The 26,863-nt window shown below is 40.0% G+C and overlaps 3 protein-coding genes across 3 annotated transcripts in view; 1 reads left to right on the plus strand and 2 right to left on the minus strand.

Annotated features, from left to right (window-relative positions):
- Nucleotides 1-630: 630 nt before the first annotated feature.
- Nucleotides 631-5,158, minus strand: LOC149097551 (uncharacterized). Its single transcript, XM_089280237.1, has 5 exons — nucleotides 5,038-5,158; nucleotides 3,750-3,822; nucleotides 3,291-3,426; nucleotides 2,180-2,289; nucleotides 631-920 (listed from the first exon to the last, which is right to left on the minus strand). Exons 2-5 carry the CDS (start codon nucleotides 3,810-3,812, stop codon nucleotides 696-698), a joined length of 534 nt encoding a protein of 177 aa, XP_089136363.1. The 5' UTR covers nucleotides 3,813-3,822; nucleotides 5,038-5,158; the 3' UTR covers nucleotides 631-695.
- A 1,192-nt stretch (nucleotides 5,159-6,350) lies between these two features.
- LOC110047702 (uncharacterized) lies at nucleotides 6,351-21,019 on the minus strand. The gene is made up of 5 exons (XM_020753464.2): nucleotides 20,754-21,019; nucleotides 18,535-18,801; nucleotides 9,722-9,884; nucleotides 8,790-8,893; nucleotides 6,351-7,161 (listed from the first exon to the last, which is right to left on the minus strand). Exons 2-5 carry the CDS (start codon nucleotides 18,748-18,750, stop codon nucleotides 6,640-6,642), a joined length of 1,005 nt encoding a protein of 334 aa, XP_020609123.1. The 5' UTR covers nucleotides 18,751-18,801; nucleotides 20,754-21,019; the 3' UTR covers nucleotides 6,351-6,639.
- Nucleotides 21,020-22,527: 1,508 nt separating this feature from the next.
- The window catches only part of LOC110047639 (uncharacterized), a 14,439-nt gene continuing 10,103 nt past the window's right edge, over nucleotides 22,528-26,863 (plus strand). Inside the window, exon 1 of the mRNA XM_020753394.2 lies at nucleotides 22,528-22,864. Coding sequence (XP_020609053.2) covers nucleotides 22,783-22,864 — 82 coding nt within the window. The 5' untranslated portion in view covers nucleotides 22,528-22,782. The remainder of the gene's footprint in view (nucleotides 22,865-26,863) is intronic.

Genomic DNA, 26,863 nt, shown 5'->3' on the forward strand with positions numbered 1-26,863 from the left:
AATCCTTTTCTCCCTCAAAACTCTAGTGGACTCCTGGTTTCCTTCTTCAATTTAACTGTTAGAACAGTTTAATGTTATAAAGAGCACTTTGATCAGTTGGGTGGTCGTTTTGAGCCATAGAGTTATGTAAATACGATTGTGACATTATTGCAGTTTGTTTGCTTAAGATTACAAAAGGATTAATGATAAAATAGAGTTGTATTCATTTGAGCGTCGAAAAGTAATTGGTTTTACATTGTAACGCTACGCGATTGGCTTACAAACTCGCGCCACTTTTTGATCCAATCAGAAGTAAAACCACAACCAATCGCAACTCGCTCGCACACGTTTTCCCGCGCTTTGTGTCCACAACATGTCTACTTCAAGTTCTGATTGGTTAATTTGATTGTCTGTTTGCTTTGTGATTGGCTAGAGTGATAACTTTGGTTTTGTTTTTACGACACTGAACTGAACAAGTCTCCTTTATCTCCAATTGTTTTCATAACCCATTGCAAACGTAAATTAACGAGAGAGAAAGTTAGGGACAATTCAGAGAGAGTTTAATTCCATCTCGGTTGCAGCTGAATGCTTAGATTAACTTTCCAATTCTCCCATACTCTGTCCGATATTTCTTCATCAACATGCTAGCCATTGTTTATTTCGCAACTTTTATTTTCCGACCAAACCACAGATACATTTACTTTGGTTTCATATCTTTAGTCGTCACTCTTAGAGTGCAAAACAATCCCGAACCATGTATATTGATCTTGAGGCTTATTATCCCGGAGGCCCGAGGACGGCACTGCCCTCATGAAAGCCCTGCCATTAGAATCTGTATGGAGATACTCTCCCGTGTCGACCGACTTGAAGGCGTACTTCTTGGACGAAATTCTTTGAACCCCAAAGAAGTATTTGTCTTCTGTGGGGAAGTTATCCAATTTCTGTCGATAAAATAAATAAAGAAAAAAGCGATGATGTTGTTAGAACCACAGTAATAATCTAATATGCTTCTGTCTGATAACATAGCAATCCTGTTCAGAATAAAAGGAACCCGTAAAACATATTTGAGTGAAAACGATGGAATCATTCATTCTGTTGGGGTCGGACGAATAATTTGGTCTTGCATTAAACCACTTTTAACGTTCAGTTTAATCGTGCGTGCAATATCCCAGTGGACTATTTAACCATTATTCCACCAGCGCGCGTTGAGTATATATAACTTATTGGATGTTTTGGTGTGTAGTATCGCTGTATAGTTTTATGAGTTGTGCCGTATTTTGAGGAGCCCGTAGGGCGAGTCAAAGTACAAACAACGAGTAAAAATAAAAAGCGATACTACAGACCAAAACATCTAATAGGAGATTTAGTATCCAACTGCTGTAGTCAATAAATTTATCACTGAAAGAGGGAGAGTGTGACAAGAGTGTGCGTGCGTGCGCCGACCTGTCCGGCAAACAGGATTTCTACTGTACAATATCGCTGTATATTTGTACCGTTATTTGGACTGTATTCGCTGCTGTTGGATAATAAATAAACAATAGCCTCCATTTCGAGAAGAAATATCCTCGGATATTTGCCATCGGACATTATCTGTTCCTAGAAGCGAACAATTTTCCGAGAGCGTAGCTCGAGAAAAACTGTGAGCTTTGAGGAACAGATATCCGAGGATATTTTCTCACCAAATGGAGGCTATTGTGTTTATTGTCCTTCCAATATTTTTCGCAACACATGCAGTTTTGATATCACTCGGATTTTCCCCAGTTTAAGCTGGGGAATATTTAGTCACGTGAAGCGTTTAGACCAATCGCGCACAAGCAAAAAAATGTGATGGATTATAAGAGATGATAGATAGCCTCGATGGCTATCGTAGTCATCTAAATCCAACAAGCGCGAGTATGTGCATCACCAAGTGCCACTTTTGGTTGATTTTCGTTGAAGTAGTTAAATTTCCAAAATTTTGTTGTTCAACCATAAAATAGTGCAAGGACTCAAGCGTTTCACACTACTTCGACGCGAAAAATCAGTCCTGTTTCTCCATCAACTGTCATTTGTATATATAACCCCAACTGTGGATATCATTTGACTGCTTCACGCATGCGTGGTTAGACAGCCGTTTCATGTCACGCCTTACCTCTGAAACTCTAATGGCTATTACCTCACTCACCCCGCACAACATTAATGTTACTCCAATGAAACTTACACGAAATTGTACTTTGCCCGCGCTTTCTGCAGAGAGATAGTAATCGTTGTTCCCTTCAAGGTACTTGATGGCGATCTTCATTCTAACGTTGTCCTTTTCAATGTGTAAATCTGAAAGTAAAGCGCGATTATATTATTAAAACAAACTGTCAAATAAAGCCATAGTTAACAAAGGGGAATGGTTATGAAGACCGAAAAAGCTCTTCGTTGTATTTTTTTGGTCACTTTTTTGGCTTTGACCGTCTTCTGTCAGTATAGCAACTAACCAAAAGATACGTTTTGGTTACGTAATCCATGCGTGATATATAAGCGCCAAACAAGATATTATGCACGCTCCTGAACCTTCCAACCGAAATCTTTGCATTTTAGTTTGCTCCTTTAAGCAGGGGCACCCAACGACCGTTTTCTCTCAAATGCTTTTAAACGCTGTTTTAGGCTATCTGGAGTACTTTTGAAGTTCTGTAGGTCAATTTTAAGTTGCGCTAAAAAGTTTTATCTGTTCGGTTATTCTAGGGGAACTTGAGTATTCTCGAATTTATTAGGACTTTTTTGTCCATTCCCCGAAAACCTTAGGTCTTATCGCCTTTCCGGAAATGATAGCGGACCTTTTTTCGGCGCCCCAAACCACATTTTTTATAATCCGAAAACAACATATATTAAATTTCTCATGTCACGAAAGTTCGAGGTGACAATTCTCTTCAGAAAATCAGAGGTGATTAAAGGCCTTCCGAACAGATAATTTACCGAAACGATCCGTTGGGTGCCCCCGCTTTAAGCTCCTGGACCTTCCAACATAAATCTTAACATCTTAGGTTGTTCCTCTAAACGCCTGGAGCCTCCAACATAAATCTTAGCATCTTTATGTGCCCCTCTAAATTTTGCTGGGTTAAATAACCATCCCCTTGGTAAGGTACAGAATTTCAATTGACGGTTCAGTTTGCCTTAACCCAACCAGCTCTTGCTAACCTGCACTTGCTAACCTTCGTTTTAATGTTGGGTGGAAAGAGGAAGGAGTCAGTGGTAAGGGCGTGTTCGCCCTGGTCTTTAGTCATTCTTTAACTGAAGGAAGAATATTTACTTTTGTACATGAGAGTGCAGAAAACGTCGAATACCTGTAGCAGGATCTTTCAGGCCATAACCTGTGAACGACACACTCCGGACTTTTGAACTTCCTCCAGTCTGAACCTTCAGAAAGGCTCCGGCACCGGAACTCGCGCGACTGGTCGCATAGATCCACGCGGGATGTGACTACATATCCGTAAAAGAGAAAGGAAAGAAACTGTCAAGAGTTTATTTAAAATTCAGTTCGAGAACAATTCTTGCTTCTCGGAAGAAATGAATAGTTTCGAAAGCGCTTCGAAAACATCATGTGGTTGCTTTCAAAACATCTAAACGGGACAAGGCGATCCTTTCCATGGGGATGGACTATATTCTTAATCGTGTCATACTACAGAGACTAAGAGAGGGTCACTTTCGATCACTTTCATCCCTTCATCAAGATATTTTAGAGTTCCCGACAAATTCGAACATTCATTAATTTTGTATAAAGAAAGAAAACCACAATACTTAACCGTATCACAACCCGCACATCCATGAACCAAAACGAAGAGCAAAGCACACAGAATAGCTATCATTTTTGAATTCCTGTAAAAGTGAAATGCAATAGTGCAAAACAATAAAAATCTGAAAAAATCTGAATCTGACATCATTATGAAAGTCAAAGTGTTGTAGAGTGACTGTAGCCTAGCCAGCTATTTGAAATAGCTAGCTAAAACAGTGATGAGTGGCTTACAATATTTATACAGAAACGAGAACGATTTTCGTAACCCCGACAGCAGAATGAGCTGTTTAACTGACTGCGTTTTGTATTATATTTTAAACACTAATTTTGTCCATTTATGTTCCTTTGCAATGGAAGGCCATAGAAGCGTAAGAATATACCCCTGGTTGCGTTTCGAGCTTCAGAGAAGCAAGGTCTCTTGGAAAACGAAAATTTAAAGCGATTAGGAGAGGGTTAAAAAAAGTTTTAATTCTACAGGAATAACTGGAGCCATTAAAGGATTGAAAATCCATTATTCTTGGAAACGAACTGCAAACAGATCTTGGGAGGGACACCCAGAATCAGTGATCGTCTCTCCACCCCGTCCCATTTGGGCTAACGCCACATTATGAGGCAGTCTTCTGTTCCGGGGCTGTTAAGAAACTATCGTGGAAGTAACTGTTCTCTCACAGCAATGTTTCCTATGTCTTAGATTTCCAAGGGGGTGGTAAAGGGGTGGGGGGGGGGGGGTGGGGTATAGATCACGTTTCACGGAAAATAAAGCAGCCCTTTCACAATTCACGAAAAATACGACATTGGCATTTCACGCTTCACGAAAAATAAAAGAGAACGTTTCGGAAAATCACGGTGCACGGCGACTATGGAAATCACGATTCCCGAGGAAAAAATTGGTCATTTCATGTTTCACGGGGAAAAAAAAAAGGGCCGATCACGAGTCACGAAAATGCCCTTTACCACCTCTTCCAACAGTAACTTTAACTTCCGTTTGTCTTCGTTTCAGTGCCTTTTTTCCCTGAGCGTAAGCTCCTCTTAAGTAAAATATTAGAATCGACATTGAGATTTTGATCTGTAAAACTACATTTATGCCGTGCTGGCGGGAAAAGCAGAATTTTCGAAATTCAGCTTACAAGTCTTTTTCCGGGCAATTCAGTGAACGCGGTCTCTCCGCCAACAGCATACTAATTCGTGAACAGAATTCTCTATACGGAAGTCTCCCCGACCATCAAGGCGTAAATTATTAGAAAGTCATTGCCTACCTCTATTCTCAACGCTTGTATTATCATGAACAGCTATCCTACCTTCTGAAATGAAAAATATTGTGAGATCTGTGCAGAGGTGGTGGTTTGAAGAACAAAAGAGCCTGCAGAGTTCCACAGTCTTCGTGGTATAAAGATTGTCTCACTTTTTTGCCTCGAATTTATAGCACTGTCAGGCTATTAACCGTGAATTCAACTCCAGGTTCTTTAGAACTAAGATAGATTCGCCACAAGCTTATTGATGATATTATAAATATGTCATCGATTACTAGCAAGCAGGAGAGCAGAGTGAGGTCATAAAACTTTCAGCAGAGAGCATCTACGCTTTGAAAACAAGGAGCAAAAAGACAATGTTTTCCTTTCGATCGAGCTGTTTCCACATATTTAATTTCGTTTCGACTCTCGTTGCTATTTTGGTTATCATAGTTCAAACGGTTTTCGTCTGAAGTCTTACGACAAAACGGCTGCCTGTTTTGTCACGGCTAATTATATGATCTGCTAAGCTAGACTCGCCACATGTTTAATTAACAACGTTTCACAAGTGATGATCTCATGATAAATGAAATGGCCATCGAATGCATTTGCACTACGAGGAATCTTTCTCAATCACCCAAATTCTTTACGTACAAAATATATGCCCAATTTTGTGTATATTAGTAGTTTTTTAATGTTTCACTGTGCTTTTTTGCGCGCGTGTTGGCAGATAAATACGTCTTCTAACTCGACGAGGACTGAGTTTTCAGATTCTTCAGAGACTGGCGATGTTTAAAACAACCTGACAGTATTTAAGAAATGCTGTACCCCTCAGAAGGTAGTTTAATCCCCAAGCCTTGGTACACAGAAAACACTATTTAAAAAATGAATTGTCAGTGTGGGAACAAAATCGTGTATCGTGACAGTTTCACTGTTATTTTCTGTGCCTTAAATCCATGGCTAAGATAAACCTCCCACAAGGTTAATACGCTTGGATATCGCTTAGATGAATTCTGCTGGCCGGCAGAATCAGGTTCGAGTTGTATATCAGGCCGCCTTAAACTTTTAGCGTCAAGAAGCCTTACGCCAGATCAGAGGAAAAGGAGCTAGGTAGAAATCAACGAGCAAGAGAAAGTGAAATCGGAAATACTGATTAAGCTACATTATAATAAGTTTGTTATTCGAGGTCATTAAAAACGCCAGTGGAAAAGTGTGGTCGATGTCTATTCTTTAGAATAGGTTTGTTCGCCAACCTTCATTTTCCCAACCACTCCAAGTGCTGTGTGCAAGTAACACACTGGAACTTTTGCGGCTCAGTTCATTCAATCGGAGTTTATTAGTTTTAAATTGCGAACGGGAGTCAAAAATCCCAAAACAAGAACTTGTTTAATGCTGTTACTGTCATTGAAGACAGGATTTTTTTATTGTTTAATACCTTCACGCAGCACAAGCCACCGAATCATCGCAGCTTGGAATCGTGCGCCTATCTTCCGATACATTTTAACATTTTCTCTTTCGAATGTTCTCCTTAAAGTTAGCGTAAGGTATACTCTATATTTGTCTTACTTTACATCTCTCTCTTACAGTAAGCTCAGGTAAACATATAGTAAGAATAAGAGCGCCGTGCTGTTAAACGTTTTATAGAGAGTTATGCTATCTTTCCTTGAGTTCTTAAACGGATGTCGCTTCGTCCCCGTGCGGGTAGCTCTCCTCCGTCGGATCTTCAAGGACATCCGTTCCGGATTCCTGGGAGTTTCCTTTCTTCAGGTCGTCGGGGGTCCCCTCCCCGGTACCCTCGGATTTCCCCCTCCCTGGTTCAACAGAATTGCGTTTTACTCGATAATTGTAGTTCCCTTCGTCTGGATCTACAGAAGCGCCACCTTCGTGCCCTAAGGATATCCCCTTTGCTGAATCTTCAGTGTCTTCAAATGCTTTCGTAGTCGTAACGGTTTCGCATTCTGTGTAACTCATCTCATACGCCTCTTTCTGGATGTATTCGCATCCATACGGCACGATCGCGAACCACGTCTGTAAATCATCAGGCTCTCCGTAAGCGGAAACTTTGCCTTCCTTTCCACAGTGTAGATACGGCCCCTTTGCTATCTTTGATTGGATGGTGACAGGATATCGCCCAGGGTTCGTTTGTTTGATATGAAAGAAATATTTGTCTTCTGAGGGGAAGCTTTTTAATTTCTGTTGATAATAGAAAGGAAAGAAAACAGTCTTATTATATAATTCTATACCTGTGTGCCTGCGAAGCCCAACCCAGTCAGGACAAGCTGGCATTGATGCAGATGATAGTTGTTTCGATCAGATTTTCAAATCAACGACTACAAATCAGTCACGTAAAGAATGTTATGCTGCTGCTTTGAAAACTCCTCAGAGCACCGTCCTAAATCCGGGGGAGGGGGTACTTGGCCTATACTTGGGTATGGAGAAGTCGCCGAGGGTTTGAAATCCCGATCCCATTTTTCACAGGGCAAACCTAAAGTACTGCCACCAGTAGGACAACACACCCTATTCTAACCCTCGGACGTACAAGCTAACTCATACCCCCACCACGTTACAAGGGAAGGGGGGGGGGGGGTTGATGGAACCCCCTCTGGGTTTTCGTTCTGTTAGGGCACAGCGCAATAAATTTACATTAACTAGATAGTCTTGAGTTTCCTCTACAAGATGATACCATTTTTGTTGGTCATGACGTTATATGGCGTCAAATGACGTCATTTGAAGCTATTTGACCTACCATCTTGTTCAGTGTTTGCGCCATCTTGAATTTCAATATTTTTTTTTAAAAGAAGGCAAAAAATAACGAAAATTAATACAAAATCAAATCATAAAGCTTATGAAATGTACAAACTCGTGAATTTCTACTAATGATGAAAACTGGAAAAAATACAGAATCGTGTCAAAAAAATTGATTTTTGGCCAAAACTACATGGGATTCGATGGTTGCCATGGCAACGTAAAAAATGATAGACACAAAATTGACATGTCACAATAACCGCAGAGGATTAATGAACAGCTATTGAAAGTTTCAGCCCCCTAGAGTAAGTTTTGTTTTTCAAAAATTTGAAAAAACCATAAGGGGAGGGCCGGGGTAGCCTCCACATCCCATTCCCCTTGTACGTTCGAGGGCTAAGATCCCGTATAACAGATTACAAGATACCGAAAACCCCACGAGTACTATTTGTACTTGAAATTATATCATGTTGACTTTAGACCACGTTTCCGAGCTTGGCTTGTTAAATACTGTTTGAACCACGTTTAACGACAACAATCTCTCCCTGTTAAAGATAGATTCAGACCGAGTTTTGACCGGACTTAAACAACATTACACACCCTGTCAACAACAAAAACAAAAAAACAAAAAAAAACGTACCTCCAGAGGGGGATACTCTAAAAAGTCTCCGCCCTGAAGCTCAACCCCTTACCCTTTTGTATACAATTGGAACAGAAAACGTACCCGTTTCGTGTACCTTTTTTTGGAAAAAAGTACCTCTTTCACCTAAAACCCCTTTGACGAAGTTGATGAACAATTTTACGGGAAAACATTAAGCATTACCAGATACAGGCTCTAGATGCTTCTGTTCGAAATATTAGATTTCCCGACCCTTTCATATACCTCAACTCGTGAAATCTCTACCATCCCTACCTGAAGTCTGAGAAAGGTAACCTTTTCCGGGCGGAGTCTCCTCGAAAAGGCAATTATTTTAATTATTGTACGCCCATCCCGAATCATAATGTATCTGTTGCAGTACAATCGCGTAAAGAACCTTACCACGCCCTTTTAGGTAACTTAATGAATCGATCTGACTTACACGAAGTTTCACGTGGTCATCAGTGTCCACAGCTAGATAGTAGTTGCCGTCGTACCTTATGGCCTTTGCTCCTTTGTCTTTATTACTTGCTTCAAGATGGAATACTAGATGTAGGAAACACAGTGATAACTTTGCAGCTATTTTTGAGTTTTAAGAAGGAGAACGCAATTCTGTATTCGTTGATGTTCCTGTGTCGTAGCAGCCAGGACCTTTCAATATTCCCTAAAGGACCCCCTTATTGGTACTTAATTTCTCGATTTTCGCGATTGTAAATAAATCGCGAAATTAAAGACCCGCGCGAATAAAAATCCTCGAGAAATTTAAACACGTGAAATTTAACTGGAAAATCCAAATCACAGAAAAAAAAAAATGATTAATCGTGTAATAACAACAACACATACAGGATATTTTTCGACAAATACACAAACTATTAACTGGTTCAGTACTGGTAAGTTCCATTTTGTATGTTCTGTTGTGAAATAACGTTAATTTGCAAAGATGGGCCGGAGTAGAGAATTTAGCTATCACCTTAATCTGAATCGCTTGAAATTTTAAAAAGTTCAGACTTCTGAAAAATAGAATGAAGTTGAGAACGCTTGAATCGCAAATTCAATGCCCTTTTTCATATGTGCCTGTTGAAATCGTGAAAACAAAACCCCGTGAAACACTGTCTCGCGAAAAATTGCCACGCTTGACGGCCGCGAAACTGTGGGTCAGTAACACAGTTCCCCGGCATCTGCATGTCGCCCCAGCTGGTACAGTTTTCGAGCTTTATAATGAAATAGTTTTTTCCACCGTACGAGGCACACAAATCAGACCGCCAAGTAGAAAACTGTTAGATCTGGATTCGCAGCAGTTCAACTTGCCATAGTTATTGGGCAAAGCAAGGATCGCCAGTAATTTTATACTTTAGTACAGGAAAATTTGAATACCTGTTGTCGGATCGCCGAAGTTTGTACCGGAGAAGGCCACATTGATTTCGGTTCCTTCTGTTGAAAGGGACTTCAAAAGGTTTCCGTAATTATGTTCCCCGCGCCTGACTTTGCGATCACGACGATAGAGTGACTGGATATAGCAGGGTCCATGTTCTTCTGACTAAAAGAAAAAAAAAATAAAATAAAAACAGACTAAACAAAATGAAAGAAACTGTCGAGCATGTTACTGAAAACATGGCTACAGTGCGTATATCTCCCTAAAGGTCATGATCACTAATTTTTTTCAAAATTAAAAAAGTGAAAAATTTAAGCTTATTTTTCATTTTCGAAAAACTTGAAAAGGAAAGCTCAGAATTTCGAAGAGATCTCCAATTTCCGGTCAACGATTGATGTCGAAGGACCAATGTAAAAAGAACGAGTTTTGCTCGCGGCTGACTCATCTTATACGAATGATTCATTTTTCAAAATTATAACTAGAAACTGATTAAAATAAAAAATGGCGTTTTGTTTTTATAGTTTACTTTTCCTTGAAATGTTACCAACTTCCCCTTGATATTTTGAAATGAGAAACAGAAAAGTGAAAGTTCAAATATTGGCATCTTTAGAATTCCGTTTTCCTTTTAAAGGTCAATTTCTGGAAGCAAATGCTATGTTATGGCCGATCCACATGGCATGATTTCTGCTTACAACTGGCCACTCCTATTTCGAAAATTAGGAGAAACAGAAAATCGAAACTTCACAATGACATCTTCAGCTTACTTTTTTCTCTATAAAAAGTCTCCCATTTCCGGTGAGCGAAATATCATAGAATTACTGCGAAGGTCTCAAATGTTGTAATAAGTAAGGAATTTAGGAACTTTTTCTTCAACTGCTTCTATAGGTATGTCATTTGCTCCAAGTATTTAAGACAAGTGACATTGTGAATTGTCAATTTTAAACAGGCACCATGCGGAGCTTGATTCAACATCAACCATGCCCATGTATGATAGAACTTTGTTTCAATCCACGCAGGAAACTTCGGGTATTCAGACTTTAGTAATGAATCGAAATCAAGCACATTATAAGATCATATGAATTATTTGTTTTTGCATCATCTCATGATAACCAAAAAATGTCCTCATTCGCAACCCTCATCCCCACACATCCTTTTTTGGCATTAACCGGGGATACCATTTTAGCTTTTGAACTATACAGCTTTTCTTTTTCTTTATAATCCCTACACATCCTTTTTTGGCACTGCGAAAACCGAGGATACCATCTTAGCTCTTGAACTATACAATTTTTCTTTATATTTTCAGAAAATGAAATAGGCTGATTGAACTGAACACTGCCCGTTTTAAGGCATTCCCATTTCGATCGCTTCTTTACACGTTTTCCCAACGTTAAACCGTAGAATCCACCGCACTGTGATAAGGCTGGGTATTTTCGTCGGCGCAGATTTGACTTGCATCAGACTTGCCAGTCATCTTTTTGATAACAAACGTGTACAAAGAAATGATCAGTACCTTTGATCGTGTTTATATTCAAAGCGGAAGGCAGTTTAATTTCTCGTTCCATCTGTTCGTTTCTTATTTTCTAACGATCATTCTTACACGATTCTTTCTCCTCAGTCCTTGTCGCGCTTAATGGGGCACGTAAGGCCTTCTTCTTACACGATTAGTATTAATAAACTATTTCTTTCATTTTCTACTCGTCTATCAGACCTGTGTTTGACATCTCTTCATTACGTCAATGTCGAAATGCGTTAGTACTAACAAAACATACGTATTTTTCGTCATAACTTCAGTAACAGTAACATTAAATTAAGTCAATAACTGATATAAAGTCATGAATGAATGAATGAATGAATGAATGAATGAATGCTTTATTTAACGTGGATATACGCTTAGCTTGAGAGCTAGTTTACAGGTATTCCACCTAATAACTAATGAGAACCTAACAACTAAACAACGCTAACATCACAATTCATCAGGTAAAAATCACAAATTAAATACTGATTAAAACTATTCAAAACTATTATTACAATATATATTACCGCCACAGTCAAAATACTATTAAAATTAATGTGACAAATTTATTAATCCCCGAAGTTTAGCGATCTAATACTGTTTACTATTTCATTGGCGCCTACTTTTATTTTAATGTAATTTGATAGTTCATTCCATTTCTTGGCTGCAAAGAATCTCCATGACTTGAGTCCATATTTGGTAGTGATAACTTTAGGTAAAGATAAAACATATTCTTGGCACCTGAGATTGTACTTAAATGAGCGTAAATTAATAAGGTTTCTGATTGCCCGTGGTGCTTTGTTCGATATGCTATTATGTATTGTCAATAACATGTCTTGAATTCTTCGAGATTCCATGGAGCCTAGTCTTATCCTGTCCAAGAGATGCTGATAGGATGCATGTTTATCATTATAGACATATCTCAACGCCCTTTCGTTGACTTTTTCGATTTTTGTAGTGTTTCTTTTTCCGCAATGGTGCCAAACTTGGTTGCAGTAATAAAAACTTTTGGTAGTATGAACGAACGATATAACGATTCCTTGGTTTTAAGTGGTAAAATGTTTTTCAGTCTATTAAGGGCGTTTATTTGAGCACTCACTTTGCGGCAAATACTCGATACATGATTGTCAAATTTTGGCTTACTGTCAAGTACAACCCCCAAGAGGTTAGTCTTTTCTGTGGTCCTAATATCAATATTATCCGATTTAGAAGTAGGTGTTCTTCTGTTCTGCCAAGGACCATAGCCTGGTACTTTTCCGGATTTGGTTTCATGCCATTTTGATTAAACCACGTAGTTGCGTTCTCAAGATCACTATTTAGGTTGTCTTCAACAGCGCGTACGTTCTTGTTGGAACAATGGATATTTGTCTCATCCGCATAATCGATAATCCTGCATTGTGTCATTGCATACGCCAAGTCATTTATACAAATATTAAACAATGTAGGTCCCAAGACAGAGCCTTGGGGGTCTCCTCTCAACACCCCTTCCCACGTGGACAAGGCGGTACCGAACTTCACTCTTTGATGGCGAGAAGAGAGATAGCTTCGAATTAAAGATGATCGCATGATCACCTAAGCCATAGAATTTAAGTTTTTCTAGAATTAAGTCATGTGATAGACAGTCAAAGGCCTTACTTAAATCAATGGCTACTGTGCCGGTTATGTTATGATAAGCACACGAGATTGAAAATACTTTCTTTCGAAAACTGACGCAAATGTTTTGATTCGTTGACTTGAGCGTTGATGTGGACTAGGATTCCATCCACACAAATCAGTGATCATTTAATTAAAATAAAGAAAATCATCCACCCTAGAAATGAGTATGATAAAGTTCTCAAATCTGAATTTTGTAACGGTTTACTTTGACTTGGCTGAAAATCAAATTGCCGAATGATAAAGCGTATATATAAAAACTGCGTACCTCTGTCAAAACTGCTTCTTCTGTTGTAATCTCGATTTCAGTTGATTTACAAGACACGATCATGATGTTTGCACAACAATTTGGATTTATGTTTTTTTTTCCACTGTACTGTTTCCAGGGCTAGACTTGTTCTGCAGCAGAATGTCTGCCCTCTGTTTTATATTGTCATTCAGTCCCCGTAATTTCTCAGACCAATAAGGAGTGACTTCTTATCATAGCTACTGCGCATCCACTATTGCCATTTACCAATAAAGACTCAATAGAATTAGCAGCTCTTTCAAAGTAACAACACCTCTGCCTCTTCCCCAGGCGTCCCTCTTGTTGGAGCGCGGTGCATCTGAGCAACCTGCAACCTAACCATCAAGCACTTCGCTCCTTGTTACCCGCTCTTCCCGGAGACTGGGAACGAGGCAGGCAACAACCTTAAAGTAACGCCCGTCCAAAAAGTAGCGACTTCAAACTTTCCTTTTCACCGGTTAGTCAGCTGAAAGGGTACAATGTATACAACGCGGCCGTAAGATGTACTTAACGTAAATCTACAGCCGATTTAAGTGCAGTTTAGAGAACCCGGCGTGTTTTCAAAACATGATTGGCCCGACGATTACATTCGGCAACAATCACCAGGTAAAAGTCTGCATTCGAGCCAAGTGGCCCATCAGGCCAGAGCTTATCCCGGTTTCTGTAGCATGAAGCGACTAGGAGTATTTCTACTCCCCCCTGGATGGGATGCCAGTCCATCGCAGCAATCACCGGCCTTCAGCTGGTTTATCGTCTCACCACAACTTGCTTTGCCAGACTCGGGTGATATCAGAAGACTGATTTATTTACATGATCGAATCGCCAGGGCATTCTTTTCAACAAATTTACCCGTTGTCTCCATGTTTAACCACGTTCACTTACTGGCCGATTAACGCAAATCACGATGCACGAATTATGACATACAAAATAAAGTTTTAGAATCACCGTTCTACACTCCGAAATCGGTCTGAAAACCATACATTTTGCACAGTAAGACTACAAAAACGACTCTAAACGATCGACTATATAATCATGAACACGTTTGCTGTACACTTTTCTTGTTTCGTTAAGAACCCTTTTTTATATCCATGTATATAAAAACGCTGAAGCTGAGGTTAACTCAAAAGTTAAAAATACACTAACAACACATCGCAGGCTGTATGAGAGTCACTGGAGCAAGTTTATTTTGACAACTTTTTGAAAGAACAGTGTGAAGTCTTTTAGAACTTGAGTCTGTGTAGTCCAGTAACCATACGCTTATAGTTACAAGTTTGAACATTTACGGTGAGCTTAAACATATTTCGATGTATGCGATTTTGGTCCTGATCGTGTTTACATTGATTCATTGAAATGCTAGAAATGGTGGTTTGAGACCATTGCAGGCTCAAGTGGCCAAAGAATGTCAAGCTCAGTTGGAGAATTATAGACTTACAAGAAAAGGAGCATACTGGCTGAGAGCTTAATTAAATCTCTGAGTTATGTTTAAACTGTACTAAATTACGTACATTTCATTTACTGTCCTAACTGCTCCTCGCAACATATATAGGCCTTATATAATTACGCTGAATCGTGGGACTTTTAAAAAGTCTTTTGCTTGGCTTTTACTCCAGCGTGCTCTTTTCCTTAAAGTTTTTTCACCCAGATCAATGAAATTTTCCTTTGACGATATTTCCAACATCCTCTTCTACAACTCTCCGGAATGTTCCCCCTTCTGATCTTCGGGGGTCGTCTCTGCCACGCCCTGGGATTTGCCGCTCCTTGAGTTATTACAGTTGTCCTCCCCGGGGGCCTCATAGTTCCCTACTTCTGGATTTTCCACGTTCTCGTTTTGCGCCTCTTCCAAATTCTTCTCCACAGCATTGCCTGGATCCTCAGGATCAGAGAAGTCACACTCGATGCCACTGTCACTTCTAGCGTACATCATGCTCATTTCTTGATATTGAACCACGTGCTCTTTCCTTATAAACGTGAACCATGTCTGCAGATCATCAGATGCTCCATTATCTCCAGTTGTCGCCGTTGTCATGGAAACCTTGCCTAGATCACTACAATGTAGGAACCACCCCCGTTTTTTCAGAGATTGGATGGCGAAAGCGATAGCATCAATGCGTTCAATAAGAAAAAAGTATTTGTCACCTGTGGGGGAGTCAACCAATTTCTGTGGATGACAGAAAAAGAGAAGGACAGAACATTCAGGGATGATAACTAAAGTACGACTAGGTTATTGAACAAATCGATCACATTTTTTGTGCTCTACTTATTGACCGTGGAAATGACCGTCATAAAACTTAAGTGGAACCACGAGCCGAAGCTACGGTGAGTAAAATATCAGGCAAAACCACCGTGAAATCGCTCGCGCGCGTGACAGTTTATAAGATCACTTCTTGTTCTGCTTCACGCCGACGAGTTCTTAGAAAATTTGACACCCGCTGTCCCAAATACACTTCGAAACTTGACGGTTTCAGTTTACTGCAGAAGTTACAAGAATTTCTCAAGCCCTCCGAGACTTGCCTTAAGTTACAATACCGATGTACGTCAAATTTATGGTCTAAATTCTTATCTACCACAGCCTTCGACCAATCAGCGCGCGAAAATTCCCACAGTTGCTTAGCACCTTTGAGATGAATACTGCGGGATCAGATAGGCCTCAGAAACCCAGATCTTCTCGCCCTTCGGCAGAAAGCACCACTTTGAACACGTGATTATTTCAAGTGTTAGCAACGTCAGTAACAGCGCCACTGAAGCATGTTTGGTTCAATTCAGCATTTCTTCCTTTTGACGCTACGCGTTTCTTTGAGTTTCTCTGTCTACCGCAAATAAAACGCGCGACTGATCGTTCGCCAGAAAAAGATTGTTGATGCAACTGTACTTACACGAAGATTAACGCCGCCGGATTATTTGACCTTCAGATAGTAATCGTCCTCCTTTTCCCTGTACCTCAAAAAATACGCTTTTTTGTCATCACACATTTTTTTGTGGAATTCTGAAGGTAAAAAAGGTTGAACGAATCACCGTGATTGAAATCCATTTGAAGAAATTTGCCACGTAGTATGACGTCGAAATGTGGTAAGGACAAACTAGTAACACAATCTCAGATAGTGCAGAGTGCAATTGATAGCTCTGGCACAGTAGTCACGCAGGTACTCACCCCTGCTCGGTTCACTTGCGGTTTGTATTTACCTTGGTAGTCTGCTAGGGCTAGTAATCCCGTATGCAATGTATCCTCACGCTAATATATGGAAGACACGAACGCTAACTAATATGCGCATGCAAGAGAATAGTGACACAACGAGAGCAAGCGGTTACGGCCTGAAACAAATATATCGCTTTGCGATAATCACACTCAACTGGTGTAAAAGGAACTTGTTTAACGTAGGGTGCTTTCCATTCTGCCAAAGATTCCGGAAATTTCGGTCGGAATTCAAATGGAAAGGTCCGTTTCGGTTTCTTCCGACCGGATTATTCGGGATCACCTCTGGAGGTGGTCCACTTATTTCGGTCGGAATAATCCGATCGAAATTCGCCGTTCCATTTTTGACAAACCGGTTCTTTGCCCTAATTAGGGAATTCGGAAAAGGAATAAAAAGTGGCAAGAGCCATTCCTATTGGTTGGCCCGGTTTAATCGGAAAATCTCGTTCCATTTTCCTCGGGTGTTCCCACTGATCTCTGACGAGTCGGTTTGGGATAATGAAAGAACCGTAGATTACTCAAGTACCTTCCCCACCCCACCCCACCACTTCCTTGCCTCCGGACTAATGAATTAATTGAGTTTAATTAAATAAATAGTCATAAAGGTTTACACCTTATTGCCTCAGTTACATAGTGCCTCAGCGAATGGCAGCCCCCAAAATCATCCCAATAGTGCACTCTGCACTAAAAAGTGGTCTACGAGCAGTTTAATAGGCGAGTGTGTCATTAGTGTTCTTACCACATTTTGACGTTACCTGTAATCTATTATTAAACAGACGCACGGCAGCATGGAATCTATTTGTTTTATATAATAAAGAAACAAAAAATGTCAATGGTGTCATCTATGCCGTCATCTATGCTGTCATCTATGACGCCATCTCAGTAACAACCAATCAAAATGCGAGAATAATTCGACATAATATTTAGTTCTTAGTACAGACCGAACGCAGTGAGGTCTGTACACACGACCAAGGTCAATATTCGCCCATACACACCGGGTAAGCTCGGCTAGTAAAGTGTTTATTATATGGCAAACAAGAAAAATTCAATTCTTTTAACGTTACTTGTTTGTACTAGAAGATATTTTGCTTGGAAACGGCGATGAGCTGAACCGGGAGCCCATGAACTCTGCCAACATTTGCTCGTCCTCTTTACTTTTCTTCTCTCATCAGACTTTTTGGCACTTCCATAAATAAATATTTTTAGACGAAAATAGTCAAATTTTTGTATTTTAGTATGCAACTTTTTCACCGCAAAATCGCTAGTTCCCAGTCCTTGTGAGACACAACCATATGATTAAAAAAGACATATTGATTTAGCGTTCGGACGGGCGTGGACATACCTGTTGCTGGACCTTCCGTGTTAGTACCCGTGAACTCTACATTGATTCTTTTCGAACGTCTCACAGAACCGGCCTTTACAAGGTTTCTATAAGGTTCTCCTCGCCTCTTCTTCCGATCACGACGAAGGAGCGACTGGATACAACATGGTAGACCTTCTTGCGTCTGACAAAACTGATTAGATACAAAATTCACGGTGGAGTCTTAAGCTTACGGTATACGGTTGGGCACCGCCATGAGTCGAATTAAAGTGAAGTCATCTTGATCCTGGTGCACAAGAGTTCTGTTCTTTTTTCGTGGATACTCGAGTACGTCGAAGTGCCGAAAGCGGCTTTTTGAGTAAAGAAGAACGAAGAAAGAGTTTACGACTAGGGTTGTACCTCAATGCGTTAGTCAGAGGATTTTCTATAAACGTTTGTCGTAAAGCCAAAACCAACGAATCCCAGTACAGCCCCACTGCACTAGTAGAGTGGCAACAAAATGAAAATAAGAACATGACCTTCTACCCTTTGTGTGGATCTCTAAACTGTAATAAATAATTTATGCCAGCAAGCTATCCAGTCAGTCAGTCGGTCGGTCGGTCGTTGAGTGGGTTGTTCTACTAGTCAGTCAGTCAGTCAGTCAGTCAGTCAGTCAGACAGTCAGTCATTCAGTCAGTCAGCCAGTTGGTCTTCTCCCTCTTATTTCTTAAGATGCCCATATCAAATCGTCTTTCCCACGCAAGAAAACGCCACTATCCCCTCACTCAAAGGAGCATGCCCTTCTCTCTCTCCTAAAAAACAGCAGAACACTGAATTATTACGCAACAAAAACAATGAAGGAACCTTTCATACCTCAGTAGAAATATACTGCTGTGATAACAACGTCACTTGTTCAACTTGTATTGACATGTTTGCTCCATCTTCCAAATCAGCTTTGGTTGTCTCAGCTGTTTTTTCTTTTGGTTTTTTACTTGGCTCTGAACATCCGTTGTCACCTTGTTCGCTACTTCTTTTCCTTGAAACTTGCACACGTTGTTGTAGTTGCTGATGTTGCGTCACTGATCCCATTTCTTCAATGTGATACGTGCAGTCCAGTATTCAGGTCGGATTTACTCAAGACTGTGATAAAAGCAAGGAACACGGAGAGATTGCCTTATGTAATAGTTATTGAAATTACGAGTACGATTACTCCCTGAATTGTAGGACACGAGTAGAGGTACAATTACTAATTAATCGTATCTATAACAAATTTTGAAATTGACGGCAAAGTCTATTGAGAATTTCGTTTGAGCAAAAAGGCAATAGCGCTTTCCATATGCTTTAAAAACTGTAGGAAAAAATGAGAAAGAAGCCATTAGAGCGCGCGTAATTGACGTGTTAAATCACGTGGGTATCCAATTACAGGTATCCAATCAAAAAAGTTGTAATATGGATATCTGTAATTGGACACCCACATGATCGCGCGCCGATTACGTGACAAATAGGCGCGCGGAGAACCAATCACGATCGAAAATTTTGTTATGGATACGATATTTATTTAGCTCTTATTAACCGAGCAGGAGGTCTGTATCGGAGAATCTTGACCGAGGTCGTGAGTACAGACGAACGCAGCGAGGTCTTTACACACGACTGAGGTCGAGATTCTCCCATACAGACCGACTAAGCTCGGTTAATAAGAAGTTTATTATAAGCCAAACAAGAAAAATTCAATTTGTTTAATGTAACTGGTTTGTACTAGCTGACAGTTTGCTTGCGAACGGCGATGAGGTGAACTTATTTTTAAATCTGCCAAAAAATTGCTCGGTCTCTTTACTTTTTTTTTTTTCTCATCAACCTTTTGGCACTTTTACTAATATTTTTAGAAGGAAAAAAGTCAATATTTTTGTATTTTAGTTTGCAACTTTTTTATCGCAAAATTAGACCGCCGGTCTAGAGGGGAAAATCTAGACCGCTTTCAACATCGATTTCAGCCAATCAAATTCGTGGATTCTGTGGTTCCCAGTCCTTGTGAGACGCAGCCATGTACTAAAGAAACATATTTCACTGTTCCTTTTGATATTCCTTTTATATTTAGCAATTAGACTGTGAGTTCGAGATTTCCATCGCGTGACCCCTCATTTTCTCATGTTAGTACCCACAATACCAACCGGCATTGGATCGCGTGCGCTTTTACGCTTTTGTGCGGATCGATCGTATTTGCATTTCTGTTGGTTATCCTTGGGAACCCAATATAACATTTACACACTGGGGTTGCTTTTGCACGTCGAGTGCTTTTAACACGTGTTGACAACATGCGCTGGTTTGAAACGATGCGGAACCTTAATATGCTCGCTAGAAATGTGTAATTACTCAATTTGTGGAAAAAAAATTTTTTTTTTCGCCTCGTTGCCATATATACCGCATAATTTACAGTAATGAATATTATGTTCACTTCGCATGGAATGATTATCGTGTGTGAGTGTACCAGACGATGAATGACTGATGAGTTGTGGGAAAAAAATAAAGCTTTAATATTTTGAATATCTATTTGTTTGAACCGCAATTATTGTTCTTCTTCTGTAAGAATATTGGTCACCTTCTCCGTTCGGACATCGCCGGGCTCTCATTCAGGGAAACGAAACCCATGCAAAGTAGTGTAAACTGCACTGAAAATTAAAACTATGTGGTTGCTCATGGTTCTCATGCCAAAGGCAAAATTCTATTTTTGCTTTAATTGCCGATTATGTTTCTGAGTTGTGTTAAAAGAAAAACAAATTTACTAATATCTTAATTTGTAAAAACATAATTAATGTTTGAACTGATATACATGAGTTTTTCCTTGTAGAATTAGAGGGAATCGTTATAGCGAAAGTGCTGCTAAAGTTGAAAGCAGCCACTTGCATGTACTATGCTTGCGCTCGCGTAGCGTGACATTCATTTGTTTTTAACCGTGCTGGAGGGATAATGTAGAGAGCATGCTGTACATTGCCGTTACGCGCTGCACTGTACGGTGTCTATAAACTAGAGCTAAAGAAGACAACCTTGTGAAACAGACTCATCCTTACATTTAACTACAACTGAATGCTACTTACTTGTTGCGCTTGGCAGCGAAGCTATAACTGCTGCTCCGGCAGGTGATTTTACTGAGTGAATATTAAAACCACTTAACAGACCTCATACACAGGCTACATCCACAACTACCTCGGATGTCTCTTCAGTACAACTTGAAAACGTTTTATAACTTCCTGTGGGTTTGGCCGTTTTGTTGCGTAAGTCAGAAGAGATTTAGCCGACCTCGGTATGCAATATTGTGAATTTGCTTGTTTGAATGGCTTTTTACTCTTTCCGCTTTGTTACCCTTCAGAGAGTTTCAATTGAGCTTAGGGGTGGACCATTTATTGGGGGCGGGGGGGGGGGGGGGGGGTTGCTTACCAGAATATTAAAATTGTGTACGATCACCTTTAGGAACTAGGTAACACTGGATTTTGTCTCTGCGGGGATATCTTTTTATAAATTTGCCATGCCGCATTCCTCTCCGTTGAAACTATGCTTAACACAAAATTGCATGGGAGTCCTTCATGTCAAAAATCTGTTTATATAAATGCGAATGTACGCATTTGATTTTTTGACATTTGGACAATGAAAATACCTCTTGTTACAAAAATACACGTATTGACTGTGTTCTACATGTAAAAGAAATTCTTGGACAATGTGGCCTCAAAAGGCTACTTATGAAAACTCACTGGCACAGACCAACCAGATTTTACAGTGGAAATATATAAAGGGAAAAAATAAAGATAGTAATCATACGGGCTTTTCTCGTTCAATTTGGAATTATTTTGCACTTGTCAGTTTTTCTAAAAGCTGAAATTGCACGAGCCGAAGCCGCTCGTGCAATTGCAGCTTTTTGAAAAACTCACAAGTGCAAATTAATTCCAAATTGAACTCGAAACCGTATGATTACCTATACTAATTGCCTAATCATCCTTCTGTTTGTTGTGTATAATATTGAACTGGTCATTTTTTTTTTTGCATGGTCATTCGACTTATATCTTTAATGACGTGTTTTGACGGAGTTATCTCAACCCACGTACTTCGTACTTCCGGATTACTCGGGGCATGCATCCACTAAAATTCCCGTGACTTTGCACAAAGTTTTGATATCTTATCACTTAAGGTTACTTCAAATCTTCGCGGGAGTCCTCCAGAAAAAAATTCGTACCCGCGCTGTTTTCAAGGAAACCCCCAACAGAAAGGTTATGAAATGTAGAATTCGATAAAATTATGTTTTGTTTTGGATTTTGCTTTCCAAAGGCGGCAGAGGCCGTCAACTCCAAAATGACCGATTGACGTTCCAGCGAATTAATCGGGTATCAAATGCGATCGTTCATGCAAAATAACTGTGCAGTGTTAATCACAAAGCCTCAATCTCTAAAAACCTGTCAGCATTTTCTTTTATTTCTATTGGTTATCTTTTTATAGATCTACCAAGTTCGATTATCGAAAAATTCGCGTAACCTGTTACGTTAAAGGCCGCCACGAGGAAAGTATTTAAAATAGAGGAATTCGCCGACACGCTTTTGTTCCATATCTATCAGTGAATGTTCTGACCAAATTTCATGGAAAACCGTCAAATCTATTAATTCAGTTAAAGAGAAGGGATTCTCTCGAAAAACGAGTTCGAGTTTTCGCCTTCTAAAGATTTATAAACATATCACGCCTTCACAGAGGAATGTGTCAACTTGAAAGCCGCGAGCCAATGAAATAACAGAACCCCTAGCGTTGACAGTATGCAAACTTGTGCTTCGCGGACATTAATTTTCTTGACCAAAAAAAAATCGACCAATATAGCCCCGCGAAGGTTTAAAGTAACCTGAAGATATCTTATCACTTAAGATATCACTTAGTATTCGCAATTTCACGTAAAAGATCTCAAAGAAATCAGAACGTTAAAAGATAGCCAGAAATTGGACAAAAACGCTTGGGTAACAAGTGTTTCTACTTACCCTACCCCCGTTCGGGTGACATTCCGAGAAAGGTTGTGCACGCCAGAACAAACCAGAACAAACCGTGCGTTCGGATCAGAAGTGTATTCGATATTCGGTTGTTCATGCATGTTGAATGTTATGGAATATGCTACCATCTCATCGTCGTAATCGGTGGTTCACCAGAACAGCTTTTGCGCTAATAGTCTTCTGGATAGGTAAGAATTTAAAGTCTGTATTTTCTAGTCCTGAAAAAGCCCTTATGAAGCGGTGCGAAGTGAAACAAGTTCAAACTGCAATGTTTTCGTATGAGCTAATTTCAATTCTACATAAACAGGAACTCGTAAGTTTGTTTTGTTTTTCCTTTCATGATTGTTTAAAACATCTTACTCGAGCGAACTTCACTGTTGAAAAGCTTTTCAATGCTAAAAGCAAATGCAAACGTAGAACTTGACCAGTTTGCATTTTAGTTTAAGCTTAATTAGGGGTGGTGAATGGTCCTTCAACAACATCAAAATTTTAGTCGAATTTCACGGGTCTCGCAGTCTCGTTCATTAGCGGCTCTGTGCGTCTCGCAGTCTCGATTTTTCACAAGATTAAGGGGTTCGAAGTCCCGATTCGTTCGTTAATAAATGACTTCTTCTCAGCACATGAGTGGATCGGAGTTTGGACCGGGCCTTAAGGACAGGGCCTTAAGGTCCGGGCCTTAAGGACCGGTCCTTAAGGACCGGGCTTAAGGACCGGGCCTTAAGGACCGGGCCTTGAGGTCCGCGCCTGAAGGACCGGGCCTAAGGACCGTTCCCAACGCTGCTCCATTCATGCGCCGAGCCTAACTGATGAGTTGAGTACGGCGGAGGAGCGGCGTTTGAATCAGTTTGGTTCAGCAGGTTAGGTTTGGTGCGGCAAACAACAGTAAATTCCGCAGGGTCTGTTGCAGTATGCAATGTTGAAGCGGCAGCTGATTCATACGGCGTTCTCCTCATGTGTCAAACCTAATGCATAAATTACTGTAATGTATTTTTCATATAACGGGACTTGTGATCGGCTCAAAATTGAGTGACATGACCAGTCATGCATGAAGCTCAAAGTCGTCGCTAAAAATAAAGAAACAAAATATGCCTTCGATTTTATATGAGAAACGGGACTGTATAAAGCAAGTTTCTTTAGCGGAAATTCATTTTTTGCTTTTTCTTTGTGATAATAGCCCAGCTTATGAGATTTCCCTTTAACAAGTCGAATTAACCGGGAGAAAACCTGTCTAAATACATAAATAAACACTGAACCATGAGTTTGAATTTGCTTCCTAACAAAATGTTAGTCACAGCTTTTCTGTTTGGACAGATCGAGTTCTTGAATTCAGAATGCATATTTTCTTGTCGAAAATTGTTACCATTGGCTTCCCAAATTAAGTTAGACGCAAGTACACCGTCTGTACCAGCCATCGCTCCAAAGTTCCTTTAAAGTCGAACTTAATCAAGTTTGGTTTGCCACATGAGTGGAGCAGAGATTCCAACCCTCCCGATTTGATTGGGAGGCTCCTGATTTGATGTGTTACCTCCCGCTCTCCTGATTCTTATTCTCCTGATTTATCATAAAATTGTGAAAACTAGGGAAAAATGCTAATCTTAAGTACGTTTTTGCGATACATTACACTTTCTTCTCATACTATGTCACCCATTCTCTCACCACGTGTTGTGCAGACTCATCAGGCCAGCAGTCTTAGTCCATTTAGCAGCTCCAAAATGCAGGAAAAGGCATTTGAGAAAACCTATATTTGCAAAATTTCCCGGTGGGCATGCCCCCAGACCCCCCTGGAGGCTGCCACCTTCAGCACTGAAAGAGTCTCCCTATTTTCCTTCAAAAGGGGTTGGAATGTCTGGTGGAGTGATGTTTGGACTGGGCCTAATTAGGGTTTTGAAGTCCTGATTCGTTCGTTCATCTGTTTTTATAAATGACTTCTTGTCATCTCTTGATATTGAATTTCATTGAAGCAACTTACAAATTTCTGAGAAAATCTCCTAAATTGTCTGAATTCTACAAAAGCTACAAAACCTACTGCAACGCCTGTTTTGGCGCCAGAAAAACAGTTATTTTGTTCTAGGATATCATAACGCAGTGTGTCATGGTCAAATTTCCAGTTCCAGCCAGTTTGAAGAAGCTGGCTAAAAGGCTGTACAAGCTGGGGTCCATGGACCCCCTCTGTGGACCAGGTCTGTCAAAATACGCCGTCATAGTCGCTTTTGATTTCAAGCTTTTTCTCTGAAAAACTCAAACAGGTCATAAATACTAGATAAATATGAAAGCCCATGCCTGATCTGTTGTGATGTTTGTCTTGAAATCACCTCAAAATGATCTTGTTTTGCACTCCTAACTGGGATGGGGACATACTCCCAAGAGTACCTTCATAGGAGGCCCTGGTAGATTTGTGCAAACCATGTAGCATGGAGTTCTTAGCTTTCTGTGCTTCTAGCAATGGGCGTGTTTAAAACATGAAATGTTGAAATAGCGAAATGGTGAAATGGCAAAATGGTAAAATGGTGCTAAAGATAAGAGCTTAAGATAAGAGCCAATGAAATCTCCATCTGTTGCAGAATTTGTTCTGTAGATTAATCCCGACAAATAAAAGAAACATCTAGGGTGCTTACCATTTGTCAGAATGAACCAGTTGGGATGACCGTTGAATAATGGTAAGGGTTTTTCCAAAATCAACAAACCAACCAAACGAGATGGCGCTTTTTGGGCATGATCCATTCAACCAAAATTTCTGGGCTGAGATTCAAAAATTTCGTGGCATCGAATGGATCGTGGCAGGTTCTATTCCACTTGCAAAACGAGTTTCATGCTTATTTAAAATGGAGGTGTTGGATCACTGTTGCTCATATTAGAGCTAGATGATGATTTTGACGGGGATATCAATATTGTGTGAGCTGTTTCATGCGTAGTAATTTAACCAGTATAACGGGTTATTTTGAGCAGACCGCTCCCAGATATTTGCTGTATGAGTTCAAACACCACTTTTGAATGACGAAAAAAAACATTCCAAATTCTCTCAGGAAATTAATCATCTTTAAGAGCCGTTAACAGCAGAAACATACACTTGGCTTGCGAAGTAGCTATGGACCTGTTGTAACTGCACATGGATGTATGAGTAATGCTGATAGATCCACTGTTAATAATCCATAAAAGCTGCAATGATAATTGTTTTCCTCCATGTTGTACATGGAAAATACCGAACAGCGAGGTACTGAGATTGAGAATGGGCTGGAATGGTCAAATGGAATGGTCCATTTTGATTGGACTAGTCCAACCAAGGAAATTGGTCCACCTCGAAAGGTGGACCGATTTTTTCAAAACTTTTCCTGTTGGACCAAACCGATCCATTCAGTTTCAGACCAAAATTTCTGGAAATTTTAGTTGAATGGAGTGCGCCCACCATTTGCAATTCAATTTCTCATAATTTTTTTTCGGCTGATGAAAGACTGGGAACTGGAAAATTTACCAAATGGTAAGGAGTTTCTGTTGTTCTGTTCGAAACAGCAAAAGAGGATTACCTCTGGAGGTAGTCTACAATTTCCAAACTGATTTTCAGGAAAACTACTGCTCCATTTGACTTTGAACCGAAATTTCCGGATTTTTTTGCTAAATGGTAAGCACCACAAATTCTCCGCCACGGACCTTTGGGTAATTTGGATGCCAGTCTCTCTCTGTTAACAGGGCACGGTTTGAGATGCCTAGGATATTCGTGATCGAAATGGTGGCATTAATTTTGACTTCGGAAGAAAACGATTTGTTTATCTCGTGTTTACCATCAAGCAGCGGCTATGACATTATTATTAAAATTAGGAGAAGGAAATCTTATGCAAATAAGCATGGGAAAAGTGGTAAAGTAGTAACCAAAACAATTACAAGTACCAATGCAGAAAAACATTTCCTCCTCAGAAGAAAGTGTCCACACCCCCTGAACTCAAAAATCAAATGCTCTGTCCCCAAACAGAATAAATTGGGCAACAACTGCAACTTTTATTGGAGTGGTTATATCTTATATAACTTTGGCTCTTATCTTTAGTACCATTTCGCCATTTCATCATTTAACCATTTCGTGTTTTAAACATGCCATTTAGCAATGTCAAGTAACATTTAACTGCCAAATTTTTCAAAAATGTAAGCCTCTGTAATTAAGCCCTTACCTAATTTGCAAAGAACTTGTTACCTTAATT

This window comes from Orbicella faveolata, unplaced genomic scaffold, assembly GCF_042242905.1.
Source record: "Orbicella faveolata isolate gen_17 unplaced genomic scaffold, um_ofav_v1 contig_47, whole genome shotgun sequence".
Taxonomy (NCBI): domain Eukaryota; kingdom Metazoa; phylum Cnidaria; class Anthozoa; order Scleractinia; family Merulinidae; genus Orbicella; species Orbicella faveolata.

Coding starts and splice junctions, on each gene's coding strand:
- LOC149097551 (XM_089280237.1), bottom strand. CDS start 3,812: ATGATAGCTATTCTGTGTGCTTTGCTCTTCGTTTTGGTTCATGGATGT. Junction 3,427..3,749: donor GATGTGCGGGTTGTGATACG/GTTAAGTATTGT, acceptor ACGGATATGTAG/TCACATCCCGCGTGGATCTA. Junction 2,290..3,290: donor CCTGAAAGATCCTGCTACAG/GTATTCGACGTT, acceptor CTTTACTTTCAG/ATTTACACATTGAAAAGGAC.
- LOC110047702 (XM_020753464.2), bottom strand. CDS start 18,750: ATGGGATCAGTGACGCAACATCAGCAACTACAACAACGTGTGCAAGTT. Junction 9,885..18,534: donor AGCAGTATATTTCTACTGAG/GTATGAAAGGTT, acceptor TTTTTCTTTTAG/TCAGAAGAACATGGACCCTG. Junction 7,162..8,789: donor ATGACCACGTGAAACTTCGT/GTAAGTCAGATC, acceptor TATTATCAACAG/AAATTAAAAAGCTTCCCCTC.